At 46.5% G+C, this 20,113-nt stretch overlaps 1 protein-coding gene across 22 annotated transcripts in view; it reads left to right on the plus strand.

Moving 5' to 3' along the window:
• Positions 1 to 20,113, plus strand: part of dtna (dystrobrevin, alpha) — a 254,287-nt gene that overhangs the window by 47,326 nt on the left and 186,848 nt on the right. For all 22 annotated transcript variants that reach the window (XM_038809268.1, XM_038809270.1, XM_038809269.1 and 19 more), the window contains exon 2: positions 10,059 to 10,126. In XM_038809268.1, coding sequence (XP_038665196.1) covers positions 10,059 to 10,126 — 68 coding nt within the window. The remainder of the gene's footprint in view (positions 1 to 10,058; positions 10,127 to 20,113) is intronic.

The following is a 20,113-nucleotide window of genomic DNA, read 5'->3' on the forward strand; positions in this document are numbered from 1 at the left end:
ACAGGCACTGGAGTGTGGCGACTAGGGGATCTGGCTGCGGCATTGGCTGGGCGGGGCAGAGACACCAGATAGACCCGCCCAAGACACAAGACAATATGCATGATTAGGCCGTGGGCCAGGGGTGGTGGTGTAGGGGTGGGGGCCACGGCCGGTGTCACTCTGTAGAACCAGGGGCAAAACTTAATGGTCAGTGGGGTGCACAGCACGATGGCTGCCTTGCAGGTTGCGGCAATGGCCGTCTGTGCCTGGGTACTGCCCAGTCCTGTAGGGTGGTCACCCGACCACATGGCCTATTTCCCCCATCACCCTTCCCACTCTCCAGCCCTGGCAGGGTGCCCCACCCCAGCCAGTCCAGCCCGGTGGCCCACAGTTGTGCCTCTCTGTATCCTATCTCCTCTCTCGTCCTCATCTGTCATGATGCCGGTTTCACGATTTTTAAAAGCACAAATGAACAGCACCGTCAGGAACCCGGCCATTCAGTGGCAGAAAATCACGGAGGCTCCGGAGAATAGCGGGTCGGGCCCGCTAATGACGTGCAAACGTGCATCTCCGACCGCATTGAGTTGAGAGGATTGGCTTGTGAGGGTAGACTGGGACAATACTCATCGGAATTTGGAAGAATGAGGGGGGATTTTACAGAAACATATAAAATTATGAAGTGAATAGATAAGATAGAAGCAGGGAGATTGTTTCCACTGTCAGGTGAAACTAGAACGAGGGGGCATAGCCTCAAAATAAGGGAGAGCAGATTTAGGTCTGAGTTGAGGAGGAACTTCTTCACCCAAAGGGTTGTGAATCTGGAATTCCCTGTCCAGTGAAACAGTTGAGGCTACCTCTTGAATATTTTTAAGGCACAGATAGATTGATTTTTGAACAGTAAAGGAAATAAGGGTTATGGTGAGCGGGCGGGTAAGTGGGGCTGGTTCCACAAAAAGATCAGCCATGATCTCATTGAATGGCAGAGCAGGCTCGAGGGGCCAGATGGCCTACTCCTGCTCCTAGTTCTTATGTTCTAATTATTATCTGAGTTCCTCCACTCTTCCAGAAGCTATTAATGGGAATGCTAAGGCACAGCCCAATGGGAATGCAAGAGTCATAGTCATTACAGCCGGAAGGAGGACATTTGACTTATGGAGTCCATGCTGGCTCTCTAGAGCAAAGATGTATGCACAGGGACCTACATATTAAGTAGAAATAGACTAAGAAGGACACTGATGAATACAAAATCAGGTTCAGAACACATTCATGTGAATGTGCAACATATAGTGAATAGGGTTGGTGAGCCAGACAGCAATGTAGTAATCTCTGCACTGTATGTTCTAATATGGGGCAGTAGCACTAATGGAAACATAGAACACATTCGGCCCATCGAGTCTGCACCGACCCACTAAAGCCCTCACTTCCACCCTATCCCTGTAATCCAATAACCCCCTCCCAAACTTTTTTAGTCACTAAGGGCAATTTATCATGGCCAATCCACCTAACCTGTATGTCTTTGGACTGTGGGAGGAAACCGGAGCACCCGGAGGAAACCCACGCAGACACGGGGAGAACGTGCAGACTCCGCACAGACAGTGACCCAGCAGGGAATCGAACCTGGGACCCTGGCGCGGTGAAGCCATAGTGATAATCACTTGTGCTACCGGGCTGCCCATAAACATGTCTTAAAAATGGTGATGACTGGCCACTTAATATTCAACTTTACAGTAAAGTGTTTAGAAAAGATAGGGAAGGAAATAAGGAAGTTAAGGTGGCAAAACCGATAAGGGACAACATTGTAGTGCTGGAAAGAGAGAATGTCCTTGAGGGCAGAATTCATTTGATTGAGTTGAGAAGCAAAAGTGGTAAGATCATGTTGCCGGGTAACAGAACAATTGGGTGATCTTTAAGGAGGAGATGTTTCATGCACAGGACGTGTACATACCAACAAGGGTAGAAGGGAGAAACCAAAGCCAGACTCTCTGATAATGAGAGAGATGAAGAATATAATTGAACAAAAAAGAGGGTGTATGATGCATGTCTGGTAAATTCTTCCAAGTGAGAACAAGGTCAAATAGATGAAAAATGAGGAGGAAAACAAGACTGGCAGAGAGAATGAGAATTGAATGGCTCTAACATGAAAAGGAACCCCAAAAACCCAGAACCCCAAAAGGTGGTGGAGTTGACCCTGCACAGAGCTTTGGTCCAGAGTCTCCACCCTATTTCTGTCGCTAGCTCTTCCATTCTTTCCGAGGTTCGTCCAGTGGGGAGCGCGTCATATCTAAAAGTCGTCTGTTCAGGTCCCCACAGTTTCCCCTCCCCAGACTATCCCCATCCAGTAACTCTTCTAGCATTGTGGTTTTCGGGGCTCGAGGTATGTAGTCGTCTCCTTGTGTAGAAAGTTTTTGACCTGCAGATGTTGGAGTTCGTTCCCATTTGGCAGCTTCTCTGTCAGCTCCTCTAAGATCACTAGTCTGTCACCTCTGTAAAAGTCCCTAACCATCAGTGTCCCCCATCCTGTCTCCACTTCTTGAAGGTGGTGTCAAGCATGGCTGGTGTGAACCAATGGTTGCTGCAGATAATCTTTAATAATCTTTATTGCCGCAAGTAGACGTACATTAACACTGCTATGAAGTTACTGTGAAAATCCCTGGGGGCCATGATGGAAATATCGATCAGACTGAAAGTTCTCAGCGTAGCTATCACCACTGGGCTTGTGGAGTGTTTTGCTGGTGGGGATGGGAGCGCTGCCATGGTGAAAGTCCGGAAGATCGTCCCTGTACATGGGGACACCTCCATCCTTACCCATTCCGTTTTTGGGTCCTTTACCCATTCCCTCATTCTGTCCGCTGTGGATGCCAAGTGGTGGAATTGCAAATTCAGGGGGACCAGGCCTCCCGTGTTTCTTCTCCTTTGTAGCCAGGGAAATCGGGAGTGCATCCCATCTCATGTAGGTCCTTTTTTACTTTCTCCCCCAGACTGGTCAGATTTCACTTGTACATCCGTGTTCCATAGCCGCTTGGCCAAAACCTTTGCAAGCTTTGCGTCCACATGGAGCAGCGAAATGGGTCTGTATGATCTGCACTCCATTGGGTCTTTGTCCTTTTTGGGTATTGGTGATATAGTGAACTGTGTTAACGTTAGAGGCAGAGTGCCCCTCGCTAGCGAGTCTATGAATATTTCCCGCAGGTGCGGGCCAGTGCCATTGCGAATTCTTTGTAGACATCCGGATCCCGGTGACTTCCCCGCCTGGCGAATAGCAGGTTAAAGTCCAACTGTAGCTTCTTCCCCTCCGCCAGAAGCTCTACAGTGGGGCCTCGGAGTACCATCTGTCGATCTCCAGCATGGAGTCGATCAGTTGCTGTCTAGCCACCCTCTCTTCCCTGTCTCTAAGTGCCTTATATGTGAACGTTTCTCTCCTAATCACCGCCTTCAGTGCCTCCCAGAACGTGGAAGGTTGTGAGTGACGTACTCGCCTATGGCCTGTGATATTTTTTGGCAGAAGACCTTGAAGGCCAGGAGGGTCATGTCCAACCTCCATGTGGGGCGTTGGGCACGACCCGTCTCCAATCTCACATCCTGTAATGTGAAGCGTGGTTAGAGATTACAATGGCGGAGTATTCCCCTCTAACTATTTCTGGAAGCACCGATTTCCCCAGTACAAAGAAGTCGATGCAGGTGTAGACCTTATGTACCAGCGAGAAAAACGAGGATTCCTTCTCACCCGGGTGCATTAACAGCCATGGCTCCACTGCCCCCATCTGCTCCATGAACATATCCAGTTCTTTAGCAATGGCGTGCCGTTTCCCAGTTCTTGGGTTTGACCTGTCCATCTGTAGGTCATGTACACAGTTGAAGTCACCCCTATGATTAGTTATTGCGTGTCTTTGTCGGGGATTTCCGCCATGGTCTTTTTAATAAATTCTATTCATTAAAAAGACCATGGGGGAAGTCTCCGACTAGGGCACCGCTGACCATGATGTGCTGTCCTCCTTGGTCCGTAACTGTCCTTGTCGCGGTGAAAACCGTCCTCTTACTTACTATGTAGTATGGCTACCCTCCTCCTAGCTCTCATCCCATAATAGGAATGGTAGGTCTATTCCACACAACCCTTCCTTACCCACAGCCGGTCCTTCTCTCTCATGTGTGTCTCTTGGAGGAAGACTATGTCAGCTTTCTAGCCTTTCAGGTGGGCAAAGAGTCTGGGTATTTTCACTGGGCTGTTAAGTCCCCTGACGTTCCAGGTAATTATCCTGGTTGGGGGGTTTTGTTGCTCCCCTCCTGCGGATCAACCATGCTCACCTTGTGGATGCACCACTGCACTTTGTTAGGGTGCAATCCAAAATGGCCGGGGTCACCGTTCTTACCATGAGGCCGGGCCGCTGCGCTCCAGGGTTTCCCTTCGTCCTGGAACAACCTAATATGGCAGCTAATGGTATGTACGCTATTTGGGCCACTGCATTCTGGGGTTTCCCTTTGTTTAGGGACCCCCCCCCCCAAAGTGGCTGCTTATGGTGCCATCTTGTTACACGTTTCCGATATAGATTTGCTGAAGCCAGTCTAGATCCCTTGCCCTCCTCTTATCGTTTTGTTTCCCCCCCATATCCCCCTCTTCTATCTACTCCCACCTCCCCGCCAGATGCTCTCATACTTCCTGGCACTAGCTTTTCCGCTATTGTGGTGGCCCCCCTTCCAGAGTCATTCTGACCCCCTCCTACACCAGCTTTGCTCCTGTACCTACTGTCTCCCCCTCTCTCCTTTTCTATGAGCCAATTCCTTTGTTCATAGTGAGGTGATGCTGTCCTGTGCAAATTTGTCCATTTTTTGTCCCTCTTCGCCCCCTCTATGTCTTCCTCACTGCTGATTCTCTTGCTGCCAGTCCAATCCGTTCTTAGGAACAAACTCTGCCGCCTCTGCCATATAATGCCCTTTGCCGTTCTTTGCACGAACCTCTTGATCTTGGCCTCAAGAACGATGATTGAGTCACCCTGATCGACGCCTTTGCCAGCTCTCGAATCATGTTCCCCTGGGCTTCCAGTTTCCTCCCCATGCCGTTGAGCGGCATCTGCATGGTGACCAGCACCTCCACCACCGCCACCTTGACCATCGCCTTTACCTTGGTCTTAATGTCATCCTTCATTGCATTTAGTTCCTTGGTTTAGTGTACCTGCGCTGGTGGAGGGTGGGGATGACAGTTGTACCGAGACTATAACGGTGGCATCCTCAGAGCTCTCCTCAGAGATGGTCTCCTGGAAGACTTGCGGGAGAATGGGCGTGATGAGTGGTAGGGATGGGTCAGTCAGTAAGGCAATAACAACTCACGTTTGACAGGTTCTCCGGCTGGAGCCCGGGGGGTTCTTCACCTCTACGGCATCCGCCAGTCTCCGTGTGTGTGACCGCTCTGTCCTCGGCCACACCGGACACCTCTAGGGCTCGCTCCTGGTAGGAGGTGTGGATTCTCAAGTTCGGCACCCGACCGCCAGTCTGGCCCCTTTCCCATTGATTATGGGAGAGCTTTTCCTGAGGAGACACAGAGGGGGGGCATTGTTAGTCACACGCGTGGTTTACAGTGGTGGGAAGGGGAGTGTGGAGGGAGGGTTGGGAGGGTTGGGGGTCGCATGGAAAGTAGCTGCTTCCTTTGGGGGGGGGAAGAGGGGGTGGGGGGGGGGGCGTTGGCGTCTACTCGTGCTGCCCGGTTGGCACTGGAGGCCAGTCCTCCTGGTCACACTCCCCGAGCTCACAGCTTCCACCACCTCATCCTAGGCAGGACTGGCTGCCCTATGGCTCACCCTCCGGGACCCTCAGGGGAACAGGACATCCCTCCTAGCCTCCACTACGTCAAGGAACCTCCCCAGGTGAGCATCGCTGAATCTTGGGGCTGGTCTTCTCGGCACCATTGTTGCGAGCTGGCTGTGGTTGGCTGAGCAAATGCAGCTTAAGTGCTGCTCGACCTTGTCAGCAGGGGGGGCTGGCGAGCTCTGTGACGGCGAATCAGCTGGCAAGCCCTAATTTGTGGAGAGATGCCTATGAAGCCTTGTTAAGTGGACCAATTAACATTAAATAGCATTGTCGGCCTCGCTGAGCCAAGATCCGGAAAGCTCACGGCAATTCACGCTCGCTACCACATTTCAAAATCCTTCCGGAGAATCACGCCCATTGAATCTGGAATCCACTTATCCAAAATCTACTTTAATCTAATTTAAAAGGGAAAATGAACAATGTCAATCTACAAAATTGGCAGCGCCAGTTTTAACACCAAGAACATTTGAACATCCAAAAGTACGTTCCACATCTGAGCATTCTGTATCCATTAGTGTCTATTTTGAGAAGCGATATGAGCACCATGTAAAGAATTCACAGGGTGTTCTTCTTTGTATGAATTTCGTGCCAACATTCCAATATGTTGGCGAGAGGTTGAAGTTTTACTAATGTACCCTGCCTGTTTGTTACACTACGCGAGTGCAGTGTTGGAGACACAAATTATGCATGCCAAATCAGTTTTGCTCAAACACATTTTGGGATTTTCTTTCATGCTGTTCACAAAGATGACAGACACGAACACACTTAGGTTTTGTAGACGTGACATTTACAGTAACTTTTCCTCAGGGCAGAATTTGTTAGTTTCCACCAAGTTGCAAAAAGTGAAAACATTGCGAGGAAACATATCTCTGCCACTTGTGGAGATGTTTAGTTGGGAAACTAGACTGGGGTTTAAATATGACACTGGGGTTTTTGAACACGTCAACCTGATGGCGGGCGGGCGGGCAGACTGCCGGCTAGCCAGGTGACTCTAAGGGGAACTAGCCTCTACATAATTAATGAGATTCCAAGCACAGAATCTAGCGCGGGATACTGCCATTCTGGCCAGTGAGAAATGCGTCCACCAATGCACAGTCTCAAAATAGGAAAATTCCACCTTTGCCTCCACAAGGACTATGCGGTCAATACTACTCTTTCCAATATTGTCATGGGCAGATGCACCTGCGACAGGTAGATTGGATTCGGCCAGCTCAGTTACATTCATCGAGTACATTCTGTGCTCTTGTCATACTCAGAGCTTCTTCCAAGTGGTTTTCAACATGGAAGAGTACTGATTCATCAGCTGAGGGAGAGCATATTTGACCTGGTACAATGAGGCTTTGTTGAGTCTGGAGGCAATGTTGAAGACGTCCAGGACAACTCTTTCCCCCCCACCACCTGACCTTATACTGCTGTGCTAACACCTCTGGTGAGTCTGTCCTGTCGGTGGAACACGCGAGGAGAGAGTGACTGCACTTGGCATCAAGGCAACATTTGACTGAATGTGGCATCATGGTGTCCTAGTAACTCTGGAGTTAATGGGAATCAGGGAAAACTCTCCACCAGCTGGAGCCAAAACTAGCACAAAAGAAGATGGCTGTACTTGTTGGAGGTCAATCATCTTGCTTTCTCTGGGTCATGTCTTATGCCCACCCATCGCCAGCTGTTTCATCAATGACTTTCCTTCCATCATAGAATCATAACAGTGCAGACAGAGGTCATTCGGCCCATCGAATCTGCACTGAAGCTGCCAAAGAACACCCTACCTAGGCCCATGGCCCATCCCAACCCCGTAACCCAATCTAACCTTTTGGACACTAAGGAGCAATTTAGCATGCCCAAACCACCTCACCTGCACATTTTTGTACTGAGATCCATGCAGACACGGGGAGAACGTACAAACTCCACACAGTGACTCAAAGCTGGAATTGAACTTGAGTCCTTGACACTAATCTTATCATGAGGTCAGAAGTGGGGATGTTCACTAATGCCTGCTACCATTTGAGACCCCTCAAATTCTGAAGCAGTCCATGTACAAATGTAGCAAGACCTGGACAATGTCCAGGCTTGGACTGACAAATGGCAAGTAACATTCGTGCCACACAAGTGCCAGGCAATGACCACCTCCAGCAAGAGAGAATGTTATCATCACCCCTTGAAGCTCAATGGCATTACCATTGCTGAATTTCGGTAGCACAGTGGGTAGCACTGTTGCTTCACAGTGCCAGGGTCCCAGATTCAATTCCCGCCTTTGGTCACTGTGTGGAGTCTGCACGTTCTCCCCATGTCTGCGTGGGTTTCCTCTGATGCTCCAGTTTCCTCCCACAAGTCCCGAAAGACTTGTGCTGTTAGGTAATTTGGACATTCTGAATTTTCCCTCTGAACAGGTGGCGGAATGTGGCGACTAGGGGCTTTTCACAGTAACTTAATTGCAGTGTTAATATAAGCCTACTTTTAAAAAATATATATTTTTATTCTCCTTTTTCACATTTTCTCCTGAATTTACACCCACCAACAATAAACAATAATCAGCAACAGATATATCAAACCCCATAACAATAACAACGATCCCATCCTCCCACCAACCCCCAAACATCAGCCCGCATGTTTACATAAACAACTGACAAAAAGGAATCAGGGAATACCCATAGTCATTCTTAATATACACAGCCCCCCCCCAACTAATGATATCCAATTCTTGAAAGTGCATAATAAATAGTGGCCATGATTTGTAGAACACCTCCGAGCTTCCCCTCAGTTCGAACTTAATCTTCTCAAGGGTCAAGTATTCCAACAGGTCCCCCGCCACGCCAGGGCACAGGGCACTGCTGGGATGGAGACCAGCCTCTCCACCCATTCGCCTCGGGCGATCAATGAGGCGAAGGCTATGATATCTGCCTCCGTACCTGTTTCCAACCCTGGCAGGTCCGACACCCCGAATATGGCCTCCTGGGGACCCGGGTCCAGTTTCACGCGCACCACCTTGGAAATTACCCTAAAAACCTCCTTCCAGTACTCCCCTAGCTTTGGACAGGACCAAATCATGTGAACGTGAAATCTGGCGAAATGTAAGCCTACTTGCAACAATAAAATTATTATTATAATTTCCCTCCATTATCATACTGGGGGTTACCATTGACCGGGAACTGAATTGGACTAGCCATATAAATACTGTGGCTACGACAGCAGGTCTTATGGTAGGAATCCTGGAAATCTGGGTTAACTCTAAAAGTTCTAGTTAAAGGAATTATGCCTGAGATCTTTTGGTACCACACCCTATAGGACCAGTTTTGTGAGGACCACGAGTTGAAGGATAGAAAGAAATAACATTTATTTACAATAGCATAAAAATACAACAGCAGCAACTTCCCTTGCTGCTCACTCTCCTCTAGCCGGTTCCAAACTGGCCAGCTTTATTTATGCAGGGAATCTGCTAATGATTTCTCCACCCCCTCATTGGGGAGGCTCATACTCCCAAAGGACTGCGGGATTGCCATTAGTCCCCAGCCAGTGGTAAGCAGGCTGGTTATAACAAGGCTGATCCATCCAATTCTCCTTTGATTCCCCCCCACAACGATTCCCACCCCAGGCAGGTATCAGAAACCCTGGCCTCTGTCAGAGCTGGGGGTACCTCTGGACACAGTGGTGCAAATTAGATGTTCTCAAAGTGTGGAGTCAGCTTTAAGACAGAGTAATAGAGACCATATAATTTAAGAAACCATCAGATGCTGGAAAGAGGGGATATTAGGATCTTCCCAGATGGATAAATAAGTTAGGCCAATTGTGCTTCCATATCCATAATTATCACGTTATCCTATTCTTTTGGGAGTTTACTCCTCCCTCAAAATGAATATTTTGCATCAGATGGGCAAAAGTTGGATTGAGTGGCTTGTAATGCTTTGTTTGCATTTTACTTTTTAATTCTTCCCTCCTCTTTTGAAGAAGTATCTTGATTTAGTTGCTAATGATCGTAAAATCAGTTTTTGGGAAATTATTGTTGGAAACCGACACCTTGACAGTCAGTGAACCAGCATATTGATGTACCAAATGGCTGTATCGTCGCATTGCCTGTACGTCAAATAGCCTGTCAGTATAATTTCTTAGAGATGTTTGGATATACAAAATCAATAAATATTTTAGGTGTGCAATCTTTCTTTGTTGCAGCCCAAATAGCACCGCGAATATGCTATTTAAGAAGAATGACATACTGTGTTCTGAAAAAATATATCTGGAAGAAGAAAGTGACAGATTGCTCATTTGTTTTGCTTTATGTCCTTTAGAATGATTGAAGAACGTGGTAGAAGAGAAAATATCATGGCAGAAAGAAGACAGTTGTTTGCAGAAATGCGTAAGTACTTATATAATTGGTGGTGTGTAGGAAATTGTGTTTTGGTTAGCAATCGATATGAAGAAATGTTCTTTTGAAGGGGAGGAATTAAGCATTGTCTTTTTATGTGACCTTCACCACATTTGCATGATTCCATTGAAGTTTCTTCAGTAATTTAATATGTTCCCTGGCCATCTTTTAAAAAAAATTAATGCACAATTCAATCTTACTTTTTTTGAACAGTTATATGAATTGGATTTTAATTTTTCGTCAGCTGTAAACTTGTCACCATGAAGAGACTTCAATTCAAGATAGTGAGAAATATGATGTAGAGTTTCAGTTGTAAGTTGGAGTGCAAACTCACCCCCGAGAGACGTATCTATTTGCCTAGAGCATAGCTGCAGGTGACTGAACTAAAGTTCCAGGGTATTGCTTTGAACTGAAATGATCACGCCAATTTTTACTGTAGAATCACAGAATGGAGACAGCACAGAAGGAAGTCACTTGGCCCATGTGACAGTGTCAGTAAGAGCTCTCAGTTCATCCCACTCCCCCACCATTTCTCTGCAGCTTTTTCAATTTTTTTCTCTTCAGATAATTATCCAATCCTCTTTTGAAAGCCATGTTTGAATCTGCACCACCCACACTCTCGGGCAGTGCACTCCAGATCCTAACGATTCACTGCATAAAAAGGCTTTCCTCGTATCGCCTCTGGCTCTTTTGCTGATCGGTTTCAATCTGTGTCTTCTGGTTCTCGACCCTCCCACTAATGGAAACAGTTTCTCCTTTTCTACTCTGTCCCAGCCCCTCATAATTTTGAACACCTCGATCACATTCTCTTTCCACTTTCTCTTCTCCAAGAAATTTAACCAGCTAAAACTGAGGTAGATCACAATAAGCTTTCCAGTGCAAGAAAAGTGTGCTGCTGTGCTTCTAAAATATCAACATTTTTGAAAAGAAGTGTTTCATTATCAATGCTGCAAGATCTGAATCGTTAATAGATAATATAGATATCGTGAAAGCTGCATCGCCCATTAAACTAAAAGAGCCACGCTCTATTTTTAATCCCTTAATTTATGGGATTTCCCCAGTGGCACGTGCTTGCCTTTAGAGTCATAGTGGAAATTACTGAACACCAATGGCATCAGTACTTTTGATAACAAAGATAAATGGCAACCAACATAGACCCTTGTTAGTGAGTCTATTTTGATTCTGGCTGACTTTGCAAGTTAACAATATGTCCTTGGTGTTGTTACCCTGTCCAGGCCTTTAAGAAAATTCATCAGCCAGAAAAGGATAGCTGTGGATCTGAATTTGCAATAACTGTATATTTGTCAATACTGTGCATGTTTAATTGTTGAATTGTGCAGTATTCACGGGTTAACAGAACAGTATGTTATTTTCTAAATTACTCTGTTAATTTCTTCAACTTTGCTTCCCTTTCATTAGGTTCCCTTCTCTTCCCTCCCTATAAGAACGCAGATGCAAAGGAGTAAAGGAGACTCATACATTTGCATCATGTGACGATGTGTATATGTTGAAATATTCCAAAAATATTGATTCAATTTCTAAAATTGTCACAGGTTAATGTGCTGAATAAATAATTTTCACTGCATGATGAATTTTCTCTGAAGGGAAATAATTTCTAATTTCAAAGAGGACCTATATTCTATTTAATTAATGTATTTCTCTTGTCTACTTAAAAGATTTGATTAGAAATATTTATACATCCATAAATAAATATGGATTTTAAATGATGCTGTTATTCCATATCAATATCATAAAACTTTCAGTGCTGCAGAAGGTGGAGTTGTTTGTCATACAGCTTAGTTAAATGACTTGGGTTTCCATAAGATACATTTGCAGTCCTGAACAAGTCAACAGGGAAAAGAGCTTGTCAGTGAAGAGACCCATTCCCCCCAAAAAGCTGGTGCAAAAGTTTGGAGAGAAGTTTGCCTTGACAATTCTGAAGTAGTTCTCAGCAGATAGTTCCAGAGCAGCATCGACATGATTCAGAAACAGAACCAAGTACTTGAAAGATAAGAGATGGAATGTTGTGTTTATTGGAGTATCACAAGTCTTTCATAGAGACCTATTTAATACACATATGTGTCTGTTTGGACTGTGTGGAGTTTGCAGGTTCTCCCCGTGTCTATGTGGGTTTCCTCCGGGTGCTGCGGTTTCCTCCCACAGTCCAAAGATGTACAGGTTAGGTGGATTAGCCATGATAAAACCTGCCCCTTAGTGTCTAGGGATGTGCAGATTAGGTAGGGTTATGGGGATAGAATTGGGGAGTGGGCCTGGGTACGGTGCTCTTTCGGAGGGTTGGTGCAGACTTGTTTGGGCCGAATGGCCTCCTTCTGCACTGTAAAGATTCTATGATATGAGCCAGAAGGTTAGAAAACACATCTGCGATGCAATGTAGTTTGATATGTTAAGAACTCAAAAATTAAGGAATGACAAGTGACAAGACACAAAATTCAAGTCCTCAATTGAGTTGCCAAACGAGCAAAGAATACGATTAGCAAAAGCATAGTAAAAAATGATAGTGTATTATACAATGAGATATAAAAATAGAATACTGTACTCCTACGGAGTACAATATAATTCATAAAGAACATTGATTGAATAAAACTAAAAGTAGTCAATCTGATCAAGATAACTTTTTTTGCAAAGAGTCAAAGATCCCATCGGGATAAATGCTCTATTTAGATCAGGTTCTTGCAGGTGACCAGAAGAGCTAAAGAAATTACTTGAATTTGTATAATACTTTTCATATCCTCAGGATGTCCCAAAGTGATTCATCATCAGTTAATTATTTCTGAAGTTTTGTCAGGAAGAACAATAGACAGCCAGTGAGACAAATGACTAATTTGTTTTGGTGGTAGAGAAGCATTGATGTAGTAGAAACCTTAGAAAAGTGCTAAGGGCTAGTAAATGAAAGGTGGTCTTGCATTTATATAATGTCCAATCATACTTCAGAAATGTCCCAAGGTGTTTTGTATTCAATTAATTACCTTGCAGTGAAGTACCTTGTCAGAAATAGCCACCAATTTGCGCCACCTGTACTAAAGTCCTGCATATAGTGCTTGGATAAATAACCATGTAATGCGTTTCTGGTAGTGATACCTGTGTGTTGGGGATGGTGGGGTGGGGGGAAGGTGATGTGGTGTTAGTTGTGACATCAAGAGAACAGTATTCACATAGCAGGGTCTCCATTTTGCAATTTATCTCAAGGGCAACGTTTATGGATCTCAGTACTGCTTCAGCTCTGTGCTACATTACACATTTAACTCCCAATGCAGATATTGAGCCTGGGATTCAGACTGATGTATCAGTACAACTTATCTAACAATCAGCATCACTAATGCACAGAATAAAAATATTATTTTGGAAAGAGAAGGTACAAAGGGTGGTGTTGTAAACAAAAATAAATTGGTTGATACATATTGCTGATAGATATTCAATGATAATTTCCCATTCTGATAAATTTCAAATATTACACATAGTCTCTTTATCCTCAAGACAATCTATTTCCACCTTTCTAATATTGTCCTTCTCTATTTCAACCTCAGCTCATCTTCTACTTAAAACATTAATTCACGCCTTAGTTCTCCCCAGGCTCAGCTACTCCAAAGCTATACTGACCAACCTCCCATCTTCAACCCTCTGCAAACCTGAACTCATTTAAACCTTTGCTGCCTGTATCGTCCTATTGTACACCAAATTCTATTCTCCCATCATCCTTGAGCTCACTGATCCACATTGGCTCCCTGTCCAGCTTGTCTCGAATTTCAAGTTCTCGTTCGTAACACCTCCTGAGTCTTCACTCCTCCGCATTTCTGTAACCTCCTCCAGTCTTACAACCTCAGTGCTTCTCTAATTCTACTTTCCTACCCTGATTTTCTTTGCTTCACCTTTGGTGACTGTATTTCAACCTGCCTTTAGTTCTGAACCCTGGAATTTGCTCCCTAAATCTTGTCAGCTCTCTACGTTTAAGATTCCCTATTAAAACTATGATCTTCTTGATCAGCTACCCAAATATCTTCCTATATGGCTTGGTGTGACGCTTTGACTGAAAAGGTTCCTGAGGAGCACCTAGGATTGTTTTACTATGTTAAAGACATGATATAAATGTGACTGGTTGTTAATGATTGAAAGTATGGGACGTGAATGGAATTTATAGAGGAAAACCTAGATAGAGAGTATGTGATTTTTTTTCTATTTGTTCATGGATGTGGGCGTCGCAGGTTGTGCCAGTATTTATTGGCCATCCATAATTGCCTTTGAGGGGGCAGTTAAGAGTCAACCATATCGCTATGGATCTGGAGTCACATGTAGGCCAGACCAGATAAGGATGGCAGATTTCCTTCCCTCAAGGACATCAGTGAACCAGATATTTTTACGACAATCGGCCATGGTTTCATGGTTATAATTAGACTTTAAATTCCAGATTTTATTGAATTCAAATTTCACCATCCACTGTGGTGGAATTTGAACCTGGAATTCCAGAACATTACTCTAGGTCTCTGGTTTGCTAGGCCAGTGACAATACAACTAAGCCACCTCCTCCCCAATCTGAGATAATGGGTGCAATTTAACGGAAGCATTTCGAAGTGTCATTTGGGGCGCGATTGGCGGAGTGTTTCTCAATAGCATTGGGGGCAAGATTGCAGCTCGTATATAAAGGCACAGGAAAGGAACTCCCATGAGCTTCTAGCCAATACAGGCTGTCTCTCTGTCTCATTCGCCACACTCATGCTGCGAACAAGGGGGAACTGCTTCTAAACGCTCCCTCACACTCTCTCCCAGTCAACACATAAGCATAGCAGCATGCAGCCATGCTCCTAGCTTTGGGGATGCCGACCTGGCCATGCTTCTTGACGCCGCTGATGAGAGACGGGGCATCCGGTTCCCCGAGGGAGTCGGAGGGCCAGCAGCAGGGCCGCCATTACCGCCTAGAAGACAGTGGCAATGGTTGCCAGCCTGGGCAGCATGACAAAGAGCACCAGCGTCCAATGTAGGAAGGAGACCAACTACCTCCACCAAGCTACAAGGGTAAGTTATCACCTCTCTCCTTCCATCCATTCCGCCAGCCACCCTCAAATTCCCCCCCTTCCCAAAACAAAATTGCTGGCTGACACTTCGCACCCGCTCATATCTGATCTTCGTGCTTGTTCCCCAGCACCCCTTGGCACCCACTAGCACAACCCCTTCATGTCCAGGTGCGTTGCCCACACATGCTACCTGCTACAGACTCCCCAATCCTTCAGGCACGCAGCTCACAAAGCCCGCTACAATAGCCCATAATAAGCAGATAAGGGCCAAGATGAGGGGGTGGGGGGAGGGCGGTGGAGTACGAGAAATCCAATTTCTCACCCCCTATGAGGAACAGGTCCTGGAAATAGCGGGGGGGTCGTCCGAGCAGACAGCAGTTGCCGATAGCGAGGTTGGCCTGCGCCACAGAGCTGAGGATCCACTGCCCCTTCACCCAGATGACTTGTCTCAAGTGAGCTGCTCATGTCAGGCAAAATGATCCTTCTCTCTCACTGACCATATGTCCATTCTCTCATAGGATCTCCATCTGATGAGGAAGGCAGGTTATGGGAGGGACACGCATTGAACATTCAGGGGGTGGAACCGCTTCCTGTAAATGAGGGGCAACCCCTGTTGTCTCGGTGCGCGCAAGTCAACATGCGTGCCATCAATTACCTCCCTGGACCTGGGGCATCCCACCGATGGTGGAGAATCCTGCAGCCCAGGCATCTTGGTGGGCTTGATCCAGCTCAAATTTGATATTGTCTGCATACAGGGCATCTGTGACCTTACGGATGCACTTGTGGGCTGTAACTTGTGATGTGCTACACAAGTCACTGCCCGAGCCCTGGAATCAGTTACAGCTTCCACCCCGGGACCCTCAAATCCACCAAACCTCCCCCACCCTTGCGTGTCCCACTTTCAGAGTGCCATCCATCGAGCCAGTTATGCTGGAAGACCTGTCTCTGCACACTCACCCCTGGCCACGGCAGGAGCCCCTCGACCCCAAACCCTTGCCGGGATCATCAGGGAGACCGTGCTCCGGTGCCCCCCCCCCGATCCACATACACACACTCACCCTTTAGTCACGAGGATATCCCCAGTGCTGAAGGTCAGCTCTTGAGTGTTTCATTGTTGGCTGCTGCCTCTGTGGTGCTGACCCTTTTAGAAGTCAGGCCAGCTGTTTAGGCTTCAAGGTTTGATTGAAATGCGATGCAAAATAATCATCTGAGACATGGCACGTGTACCCACGAGAAGCCACGAGAGAATATTTTCTTTATTAAACGGTCAACAGTAACAAAGATTTGAAAACTACGTAACATTCCACATATCACACTAACCATTAAACTTCAAAGACACATTACTTTTCCATATCGGTACCAAGCCAAAGCTATATCAGCTCATTTTCACCAAAAATCCCAAACACATGCGGCTGGATTCTCCGCCCCGTCGCGCCACCTTTCTGCCTCGACCCGCTGGCGGATTCTCCATTACGCCAGCTGGTCAATGGGGTTTCCCATTGTGGGGCAGCCCAGCGTCGTCGGGAAACCCCCGGGCGCTGGCAAAATTTAGAATCCCGCCCATGGTATCACCCCTCGCAGGTTCCTCAACAGAAACAGAGGATAAGCCTGAGAATGCGTTATCATGTCCAGAACCTTCTACAACAACTTGTTCCACAAATCATTGCCATTCTCCGTCCAGGAGCCGCAGCTGTGTAGGCCTTCCCACACGGCTTAATCACACCGGAGCCAAATCCTGACATCCACATATTCCATTCGCGTTTAAGGTGCTGTTGCACATCCTTGACCTCCAGAGTGTTTAACCCATGGTGATGTGCCAGTTACATGCAACACTCACCACACCAGCAACAAAAGCATCAGCAATCTGTGAAAGCATTTCTTCAACGGCGTCAACAGGAGGCCCATTTGGATTATCATTGCTCATCAGGTCCTGCATGGTCTTGTTTCAAACCGGATTGCCTTCTGGACTCGTACGTCACCTGGTGTTCCCAGACCCAGGTATCTTAGAATAAAATGTCCTTCTTTCTGGCTACAGAAAAGGAAGGAAACAGCAACGGCAGCCTCCATGCATTTGCAGGAGCAAGCAGCAAACACAACCTGCAGCTGCGACGTTCTCTCACAACTAACAAGACCAATTCCTTATTAGCAATAGCCTGCAGCTGTGAAGCTAGAGGTTGCTCACAGTCAAAGGGAGTTAAAGTGACTTTCGGCATAAAGCCAAGAACACGGCTCTGTCCTGGAAGTGTTTGGTTGGACAGTCAGGCTGCAGCTATAGTTACCCCTGTTATGGGGTCCACACTATTTAAAGATGGCTTGAACGCCTCACAGGTGAAAAGACCCTCCATACCGTGAGACAGCATTGCTAACCACTGTGCTGCCATGCTTGCTATATTTGGGTGAGATCCGGAACGCACCATGGGGACCGAGCCGGTTAGATAGCAAATTGATTCGCCCCTGGCCCGTATCTTGATTTTGGCCTCTCCTGCTGTTTAACCGGTGCACCCAGATCTGGGCGGAAGCAATGCGGTGGTTAAATGGCACCCAATAGCTGGAATTTTATCATGTCACTAAGAGTGAGGTCAGGGTTGGTGTGGGGCTAGAACATTATAATTAGAAGGTTATAACCTCACTTCCAGATTTTTCCAGCAGCAGGACACAGTTCTGATATTGACACAGTGGGCCATCAATTAAGGTATTTAAAAGGCCAAGTAATTTAAATTTTGAAGGTAATTTATAATTTTATCAATAATGACAGGAACCACAGAGCTTCAGAACCCTGAAGTTTAACAGGAGACGCCAAGGAGGTGACAGTTCAGTGCAGCCTCTGCGAGCCATCCATCCGGATGGGGTTGGGGGAGGAGGTATAAAATTCTAGCTTTGGAGTTGGATAAGGGATAAAAAATGCAAAGGAAAAACATCTTAAAAAGATATCAAAAGGAACAGTAAAGATTTTACAAGAGTATTATTTTAAAAGGATATGGTTAAGCAAGGCGGAACCCTTGAGATGAGAGCATTTACAATTTCTAGATGATGATCAAAAGATGATAGAGGAAATTAATAAGTACTTTGGACTTTACTACAAAGAAATAATTTAGAGAAAAGCTGAATCTTGATGTGGCTGAGAACGACATGAGCGATAGTCTCTGTTACGACTTCAGACCATCTGCTACTAAGAAAATTTCAGTTAAATTAGTCAAGCAAAGGGCAGCACGGTGGCCTAGTGGTTAGCACAACCGCCTCACGGCGCTGAGGTCCCAGGTTCGATCCCGGCTCTGGGTCACTGTCCGTGTGGAGTTTGCACATTCTCCCCGTGTCTGCGTGGGTTTCGCCCCCACAACCCAAAAATGTGCAGAGTAGGTGGATTGGCCACGCTAAATTGCCCCTTAATAGAAAAAATAATTGGGTAATCTAAATTTAAAAAAAAAAATTAGTCAAGCAAAAAGACAAAATGGCAGAGGCCAACCGGATACATCCTTATATCTGGAAACCATGGCTCAATCGTGAGATTGACTCCCTACTGAAGGACAGATCTGAGGTGTACAAGGCAGACGACCCTGACCTATACAAGAAATCCAGGTACGACCTCCGCAAAGCCATCCGAGATGCCAAGAGAGAATATCAAACTAAGCTAGAGTCACAGACAGACTCTCGGCGGTTGTGGCAAGGACTAAACAACATAATGGGCTTCAAAGCGAAGCCGAGCAGTATCTCTGGCAGCAGCGCACCCCTCCCCGATGAACTCAATGCATTCTATGCTCGGTTCAAGCAGGTAACCAACAATCCGCTGTTGAGTGCCCCAGCAGCCCATAATTCACCCATACCCACCATCACAGCTTCCGAAGTCAGGTCATCTTCCTGAAAGTGAAACCTCGGAAGGCGATGGGCCCGGACGGGATCCCTGGTCGTGCACTCAGAGCCTGCGCGGACCAGCTGGCAGAGGTATTCACAGACATCTTTAACCTGTCCCTACTCCACTCCGAGGTCCCCACCTGTTTCAAGAAGACCACCATCATACCGGTACCAAAGAAGAACCAGGCAACGTGCCTCAATGACTACCGTCCAGTGGCCCTGACTTCAGTCGTAATGAAGTGCTTCGAGAGGTTGATCATGAAGCACATCACCTCCATAATCCCAGAATGCCTTGACCCACTGCAATTCACATACCGTTGCAACCGGTCCACATCAGACGCCATTTCCCTGGCCCTACACTCATCCCGAGAGCATCTCGAAAACAAGGACTCCTACATCAGACTCCTATTTATTGACTACAGCTCTGCCTTCAACACCATAATCCCAGCCAAGCTCATATCAAAGCTCCAAAACCTAGGACTTGGCTCTCCACTCTGCAACTGGATCCTCGATTTTCTGACCAACAGACCACAATCAGTAAGAATGAACAACAACACCTCCTCCACAATAGTCCTCAATACCGGGGCCCCGCAAGGCTGCGAACTTATCCCCCTACTCTACTCCCTGTACACACACGACTGCGTGGCAAAACTTGGTTCCAACTTAATCTACAAGTTTGCTGATGATACGACCATAGTGGGCCAGATCTCGAATAACGACGAGTCAGAATGCAGGAGGGAGATAGAGAACCTAGTGGAATGGTGTAGCGACAACAATCGCTCCCTCATGCCAGCAAAACTAAAGAGCTGGTCATTGACTTCAGGAAGAAAAGTACTGTACACACCCCTGTCAGCATCAATGGGGCCGAGGTGGAGATGGTTAGCAGTTTCAAATTCCTAGGGGTGCACATCTCCAAAAATCTGTCCTGGTCCATCCCCGTTGACGCTACCACCAAGAAAGCACAACAGCGCCTATACTTCCTCAGGAAACTAAGGAAATTCGGCATGTCCACATTAACCCTTACCAACTTTTACAGATGCACCATAGAAAGCATCCTATCGGGCTGCATCACAGACTGATATGGCAACTGCTCGGCCCAGGA

The sequence above is a fragment of the Scyliorhinus canicula genome, chromosome 10 (genome assembly GCF_902713615.1).
Source record: "Scyliorhinus canicula chromosome 10, sScyCan1.1, whole genome shotgun sequence".
In the NCBI taxonomy this organism is placed as follows: domain Eukaryota; kingdom Metazoa; phylum Chordata; class Chondrichthyes; order Carcharhiniformes; family Scyliorhinidae; genus Scyliorhinus; species Scyliorhinus canicula.